The sequence below is a fragment of the Talpa europaea genome, assembly GCF_964194135.1.
Source record: "Talpa europaea genome assembly, chromosome: 4".
NCBI lineage: Eukaryota > Metazoa > Chordata > Mammalia > Eulipotyphla > Talpidae > Talpa > Talpa europaea.
In genome coordinates, this window is record NC_140070.1 from 87,928,742 (window position 1) to 87,937,025 (window position 8,284).

Consider the following 8,284-nt stretch of genomic DNA (forward strand, 5'->3'; position numbering starts at 1 on the left):
ATAATAAGAATCGTAACTATTGTAATAGATTTCTAGCAATTATTGCATCCTACTGTATGTCACACAGTGTTCTCCATTGTGTTTTATGTTGAATAACTCATTTAATCTTAAGAGTAACCCTGTAGGACAGGTGTGCTTATTTCTCCCATTTTACTGTGAGGATATAGAAGTCACTTTACTTCCCTGAGGTCATGCTGACTGGATTCATAGCTTGAGCATCTGAAGATCAGCCAAAAAATTATTTTTTCTCAATTCTTAGTATAAACAACTAATTAAATGCAATTAAAGAATATTTCTCTCCTATTTGAATGGTAAGCCCCATCAAAACAGGGGATCTGCCTGTTAAATTTCTCCATGGTTTCACTCACACCTAGTTTGTGCTTAGTACAAAATAGACAACAAACGTTTGTGGGACAAATGTTTAGAAAACATTCAGTGGCTTTTTCTTATGTGACCTTTATTCTTTTTCTTGTGTTTCCAACTTCTGTGCTTTTTTAAATCTGCACTAAAGAATTATTGACCAGTATCTGGATTAGAGTCATTCAACATTCCTTGTTAATAATTTACACAGCTTTCTGTTGGCTGTAATTGCTAACAGAAGAATTGGGGTTGGTTTGGGAGATGGATCAATTAAGAAGGTGTTTTCCTTACAGGATATCATCAACTAAACTTCACTGAGATGTGTAATGGAAGAGACTGAAATATGGAGTCCATATCTAATGGGTGAGCCACAACTTTCACCTCTTCTATGAGATCTTTACTATATACTATTTTGTTAATTATTCCTGACAATAAGAATAATTTAAAAAGTTGTTTGCACCACAGATGACAGTGCTGATAGAGCTATGTAAGTTATAGGTGAAGTGCTATGTAAGTTGACTTACAAATCTCCTTAATGAATAATACATATAGAGACAATGTAACTATGTGGCTTGGGAAGCAAATCAGAGCCGCAGTTGGTAACTGTATGTTAGTTCTAGTCTTTGTGTTACTAACTGTTTATTTGAATATTAATCCTTTAGTTCCTCATATTTTGTAACTATTGGGCATCTTCAACTTCTTCGTTCTAAGACGTTATGGTAACCATATTCATTAAAGGACTGACAAAATAACTTCATTTCACACAATGTTTTCTTTTCAAACTATTTACTAGCATCCTGGAATTTGAAAATATCCATTCATAAATTATTCTTATATTGGACTTTGATCAATTCACTTAAATTTAGTATGCCCTTCTCTCCATTTGTAAATGAAGCATAGTCTTGACCTACTTTTCAGAGGAGCCAATAAAAATGATTAATTGTGCCTGCCTCATATAGTACTTTAAAAATGTGTAATTGATTTGGATATGGAAAAACTAATCACAAGTTTTAAAAAATGTTTAAAAATACTTGCATGAGAAATCTAGAATGCAAATAGGGACTTGCTAATGCTGAATAAGAAGAATATATTGTGCCAGTCAATTTTACTAGTTTTAAGTAAAGTTTATCTAATTATAAAAATCTATTTAATCAGTGATGGAGTCATTTCATTTCAGTGAGTGTCTGGTCATTGGGGAGCTCAGCGACACAATCAAGACCTCCTTTTATTATGCTCAGTTCCAGACTACCTTTAATGAAATGTGACGATGGAGCATTTCCTTTGATTAAAGCACTTTAATAAATACATAAGTAGCTAAATGAATTTACCAACTAGGAGGGAAAAGGAGTGAATGGAGCTGTAAATCCTATAAGAATAGTTTTAGTGTTTTAAAAAACTTTTATGGATTATTTAAATTGTGCTTCTCTAATTACAATAGTTTATAATGTTTCATTTGGTTTAATAGCATTTGCTTAGATTATGTCATTATCATAGTTAGCAAGTTTTCCTGATATCTACCTTACAGTAAATATCTTTCCAGTAATGTGAAGGATAATTGAAGTTAAGTGAATGTGCTTTCCTTTTGTATCCCTAGAAGAGAACATAATAGAATCTGGAGACACTTCCATACCCACTTACTGTATTTCAGATATATTTATTAAAGGCTTAATTTTGCATATTCATCCTTTTTTTCCTCCCTCACAGATTTTAATCATCCCATTCAGTTTTGGCAGTGTAGCGGTGGAAGGTTACATTTTCCAACTTTTGTACTTTTGCAGTAGATCCATAGCATTGTAGAGAAAATATAAAAAGATTCCAGTCTTCTCTTTGTTCAAAATTTGGGGGAAACCTCTGATTATACCTCATATCCTAGTCCTTCAGCTCTGATTTCAGAAGGTACAAATGGGGAGAACCTTCACCCTCTTTTTTATTTTGTGTGGTCCCTTGGCCCTAATTCGTACTCATGCGACTCTCTTAGGTTGATTTGAGTGAATAAAAATAGTATTGTAATTGAAGGCAAACAGGGGCTAAGGACCATTATGTAAATATTTTGTTTGTCCTGTACCTTATCTTTGCTCATGCATTTTTTGGAGTTTAGGTGTGTGCATATGTGAGTGTGCGTGTGTGTGTGTGTGTGTGTGTGTGTGTGTGTGTGAAAGAGAGAGAGAGATTGTTAAGATTGTTATCTGCTCTAGTAATGCCATAATCACAGCCAAGTAAAACACCTTCATTGATTCTCTGGTAGTTACTGCAGGTCCTATGGAAAGGAAAGTGTGCTATGGTCCAGTCAAAAGAATATAGACTTTGTAGTAAGGAAAAATTAAGTTTATATTTCAGTTCTGGATTCACAGGTAATTACATTTAATGTATATTGCAAATTCATTGAACCCATCTGAGTCTGTTTCCTTAGTCACAAAATGGGACTAATAATACAAACCTCGCAGGATTATTGTGAGTACTAAGTATGGAAACTTTATGGAACATTGTATGTTTTTAATAAATGTGTGTTCTGTTCTGCTTCTTATTACTCTACTGAGATGGCTTCCCATAAAGCAGAAATATGATAAAATTTGAAACAGAACTATGAAAATATGAATAGTAAAAGGAGGGTAAAGCAATTAGACTAAGCAAATATTTAATATTGTTTATTGCCACTAATTGTAGTACTTAACGCTCATTCTCAAAGGACAAGGTGACAAGAGAAACACAGATTATTATCAATATTTGAGAAAAAATACAACTCACCAAATCTTTCTGTACTAATATATTTAATATTAAATGCCTTTGTACCTATTCTGCATCTCATTTTCATTAAGATTTTAATTGAGTTAATTACAAATTCAGCAGAGAAGGAACACCACCAAATAATGAATAGATATTTCTCTACTACAGTTATGGCTACTTCTTTTCTTAACAAATAAAGGGAATCTTTTAGATTCTTATTAGATCATTCTAATAAGGTTTGAACTAGAGGTTTTTCTGTTGTAGAAATGATAGAAAAAGAAAAGCTGATAAAATGAAGAGCTAGTGAGATAATGACTGATACATTTTTTCTCTTGGTTTGGTGAGTACAAAAGTATGGATATTTTCTTGCCTACAGTTCTTCTGTAGTGACTGCACCAGTGTAGACCTTTCCCTAACAGTCCTCACAATTGTGTATTTGTTTTCCCCTTGGTCCAGTGCCAACGCTCTATCAACACTACCCCGTCTTCCCCTTTCCCATACACATGCCACTTAATTCTTCCCAAAGTTCATTGCTCTCATCAGTCAAGAAGTTTTCGCTTGAAAGAAGAGAATGTACATTTGAATTTTAAAACACTCACCCACAATTGGTACTACAGTGTCTTTTAGTGCAAAGGAAAGTTGTAGTGTTTACAAATTCCCAAATTCCTAGCAGATATTAATCTTTGGGATTTATCAATGAGAAATTGGAATTCCTGCAAATTTTGCAAATCACATATGATCCTTAAAATATTATCAATAGTATTCATAGTCTTTGTGGATATCCAAACAAGTGATTATAAATACAAATGAAATATTAATTTAGGAGCATTCATAAAGCACTGTAGCCTGTAGTGCATATTCAAATATTGATAAATACCAGTGAAGAATACTGGGTTATGTTAGAATAATGTAACATTTTATTTTTTTATTTTTTTTAAAGTATTTTGAAATTCCATCTTTATTTATTTATTTATACATACATACATACAAGCACTGGGTACAGTCAGAAGCACGGGAGGGTGAGAGAATTCACCAGAGCCAGAGCGGGGAGCAGAGCAGGCAGAAGGACCGAAGTACACTGCTGAGGGGAGCAGCGGGCGGCAAGAGAGGTCTGCGCGCCATGTGGGATCCTCCTCCGATGGCCGGGGAGCAGCCGGGGATCGAACCGGCACTGCAGAGGCTGCGGGCAGCTTCACAACCCAGCGCTCAACCGCTGCGCCACTGGGGAGGCCCAGAATAATGTAACATTTTAAATTCTAGGGCCTCCCCGGTGGCGCAGCGGTTGAACACTGGGTTGCGAAGCTGCCCACAGCCTCTGCAGCACCGGTTCAATCCCCGGCTGCGGGGTGAGGGTCCCACATGGTGCACAGACCTCTCCTGCTGCCCGCTGCTCCCCTCAGCAGTGTACTTCGTCAGTCTGCCTTTTCTGTTTTCTGCTCTGGCTCTGGTGCATTCTCTTACCCTCCCGCGTATCTGACTGTACCCAGTGCTCGTATAAATAAATAAATCTTTAAAAACAAACAAACAAACAAACATTTTAAATCCTAGCAAAGTTAATATCACTCATGACACAGAATCATGTACTAAAATTGCCAATGTAAGGACTTAATTTTCTCACTAAACGTTATTCCTTAAACCATTACTCATAGGATTTATTCACTTTATATTATACAGATAAATTTATTAATGTTTATTTTATTTGCAAGCATGACTCACTGTTAGAAGCAAAAATAAATTTTGTTAAAAATGATCACACATTTATTCAGCAATAGCCACAGATATCTGTGGCAGGAGGTTTCTGGGAACTGAAACCCCCTTTTCAGTTCCCAGAAATGTTGACCTCAACTCCCGAGCCTCCCAAGCATTTCCTGCTCCTGCTTTCTATCTGACTAGTAGATCCTTTGAACCAGTGATGTATCTATGAGGATTGTTACATTTCAATTCCTGAAAGAATTCTCATACTTTTCTTAATTTTTTCCATTTCTCAAGTGATTTTTCTCTGGATCCCAAGTATACCTATGGGACCCTAAGAAATAGTCCCTATTTTTAGGTCAGTGGTCTTCAACATTGATGAGACTTTTCATTCACTTGAATGCTATATTTGAAATATTTGTACCTGATGGATCCCAGAGAGTTGATTTAGTGAGGTATATATTTTTTTCAAATACAGAAGATTCTATTGTGTAGACAGGTTTGAGAAGTTCTCCAGCTACCTAGTTGCTTGCTCCTCATTCTGTAACTCTGTGGATATACTTAATAAAGTATTTTTCCTTCTTTCATTGTAGGCAAAATAATTTTTGTATTCTCTGAAGTGATTTGTAAAAATCTCCAGGGGAGATATATTTACTGTTGAAACTTATTTTTGATCAGTGATTTCAGAAGCTAAGAGGTTGAATGTGCTTTCCTAGAAATTTTAGGAAATTTTCCTAGAAGTTGACAAAAGATATCTAAAAAACATTGTGTAGGTCTCATAGCCTCAGCTAGCCTTCAGAAATAAATGGGTAAATGAAAGACAAATTGAAACCATACTGTTTGAGGTTAATATATTAAAGGTTAGTACCTTTATTATTATATTCTGGCAGGTACAAGTATTTAATCAGTTGTGCATGTTTGATTATCAAAGAAATACATGCACCCATTTACAAATACTTGTGCAGAATTAGTCATACTGAAAATAATACTTATCTACCCCAGTCTCCCTCTTCAGAAATACCCGTTTTTCATTCTATCAGTCATTTGTCCCTGTCTTCATCTTAGCATTTCTAACTAATATGATTATGCTTTTACATCCTGATGATTTATGTTTTGACTTTTATTTCTTTACAGCCATGATAGGATGGATTTAACCATCTGTTCTCTTACTTTCTCCATCCTTCTGTTAAACTGCATTGTTATTTTTCTATAATTTTCTACTGGTTACTTTTTGAATTTTAATTCATATATTTGCATCATTTTTCCTGTTCACGAACTGTGAGAGGTATAGTTCATTTATAAGACAAAGATATTGGGGGGGCGGGGAGGGGGGCGCAGGACCCCAGGGCCAATTCCCTTCCCCCCAGCAGCATGGCATCCTGTGCTGAGCCCTCTGCCATGGGCCCCGAGCCTGCTGCCCCACCTCCAGCTGGGGTCCCGCTGCTTGAGGACTTCGAGGTGCTGGATGGGGTAGAAGATGCAGAGGGTGAGGAGGAGGAGGAAGAAGAGGAGGAAGAAGAGAAAGAAGAGGATCTGAGCGAGCTGCCACCACTTGAGGATGTGGGGCAGCCCCCACTGGAGGAGGCTGAGCAGCCTGGGGCCTTAGCCCGAGAGTTCCTGGCTGCCATGGAGCCTGAGCCTGAGTCCGCCCCAGCCCCGGACGAGTGGCTGGACATCCTGGGCAATGGGCTGTTGAGGAAGAAGACGCTGGTCCCAGGCCCACCTGGCTCTAGCCGCCCAGCCAAGGGCCAGGTAGTCAATGTGCAGCTGCAGACATCACTTGAGAATGGCACCCGGGTGCAGGAGGATCCTGAGCTGGTGTTCACCTTGGGGGACTGTGATGTCATCCAGGCCTTGGATCTCAGTGTCCCACTCATGGATGTTGGGGAGACAGTGATGGTCACTGCTGACTCCAAGTACTGTTACGGCCCCCAGGGCAGCAGGAGCCCGTATATCCCCCCGCACGCAGCCCTATGCCTGGAGGTGACTCTGAAGACTGCAGTGGATGGGCCTGACCTGGAGATGCTCACGGGGCAGGAGAGAGTGGCCCTGGCCAACCGAAAGCGGGAGTGTGGCAATGCCCACTACCAGCGGGCTGACTTTGTGCTGGCTGCCAACTCTTATGACCTCGCCATCAAGGCCATCACTTCCAGCGCCAAAGTGGACATGACGTTCGAGGAGGAGGAACAACTCTTGCAGCTGAAGGTGAAGTGTCTGAACAACCTGGCAGCCTCACAACTGAAGCTAGACCACTACCGCGCAGCACTGCGCTCCTGCAGCCTGGTGCTCGAACACCAGCCTGACAACATTAAGGCGCTCTTCCGCAAGGGCAAGGTGCTGGCCCAGCAAGGCGAGTACAGCGAGGCCATTCCCATCCTGAGGGCAGCCCTAAAGCTGGAACCTTCCAACAAGACGATCCATGCAGAGCTTTCAAAGCTGGTGAAGAAGCATGCAGCCCAGCGGAGCACAGAGACCGCCCTATATCGGAAAATGCTGGGCAATCCCAGTCGACTGCCTGCCAAGTGTCCTGGCAAGGGTGCCTGGTCCATTCCATGGAAGTGGCTGTTTGGGGCGACTGCCGTTGCCCTGGGGGGTGTGGCGCTCTCTGTGGTCATTGCTGCCAGGAACTGACTGCCCAGGTGGCCGCAACCCCCTCTGCGTGCCATGGACCCCACCCCGTGCTCCCTGATGCCCCCAGGTTCCCTGTCCACTGCCCTCTCTGAACCTAGCCCCCTCCTCTAGGGCAGGGGAAGCGAGGTTTGGGGGTTGTGTGGCCCAGTGAACAGGAGGGGCTGAGGCTCTATAGGGAGAGTGAGGTAGAACCTGGGCCCCATGTCCAGCTGGGAGGGAGGGGGCCCTCATTCCTCCAGACCCAATTCCCAATCCATCTCCACTTGCTGGGTCAGGTCCCAGTAGGGGCCCACCTCAGTGTTTCCTTCCCAACAGGTCTGGGGCAGCCCTTCCCCCACCCAGTCTGTGTCCAACACCAAATGTCCCTGCCCCTGCCTATGCCCTCTGTCCAGGCTCCACTCCTCCTTCCCTCTCCGCCCCCCAGTGAAAAAAAGCCTCCCACCCCGCAAAAAAAAAAAAAAAAAAAAAAAGACAAAGATATTTGCCCTTCTCTTCTACTCTCCCGCATTTTCCAGTTTTTGTTATTTTTACTTTTACATCATCAAAGTTGATAAAAATATATCCAACTTTATATATAATATGCATGTCCTATATTTTGTCTGTAGATTAGTTTTAAAAATTGATAGCTAATATATATATATTCATTTTATTCTGAATCTATAAAAATAGTAAATGAAAAGCTAATCAGGCTTTTGTACATTGATGTGCCCTGCTTTCATTTTTTTACTGTTTTCTTTTGCATCCCTCATCCTTAAAAAAATTGGGGGGATAAATTGTGGCAATGGTGATGAGAAAGTATAAAATTGTACATTAGTGGTTAACTTAATGTAGTGTAATACATATACTGATTCTCAATGATGCATACCTGAAACTTTTA

General features: G+C 40.2%; 1 protein-coding gene across 1 annotated transcript; it reads left to right on the plus strand.

The window, feature by feature from the left end:
• Window positions 1–6,147: 6,147 nt before the first annotated feature.
• Window positions 6,148–7,409, plus strand: LOC311169572 (peptidyl-prolyl cis-trans isomerase FKBP8-like; the record flags this gene model as incomplete). Its single annotated transcript, XM_084231632.1, has 1 exon — window positions 6,148–7,409. One exon carries the CDS (start codon window positions 6,148–6,150, stop codon window positions 7,405–7,407), a length of 1,260 nt encoding a protein of 419 aa, XP_084087758.1. The 3' UTR covers window positions 7,408–7,409.
• Between the last annotated feature and the right edge of the window lie 875 nt (window positions 7,410–8,284).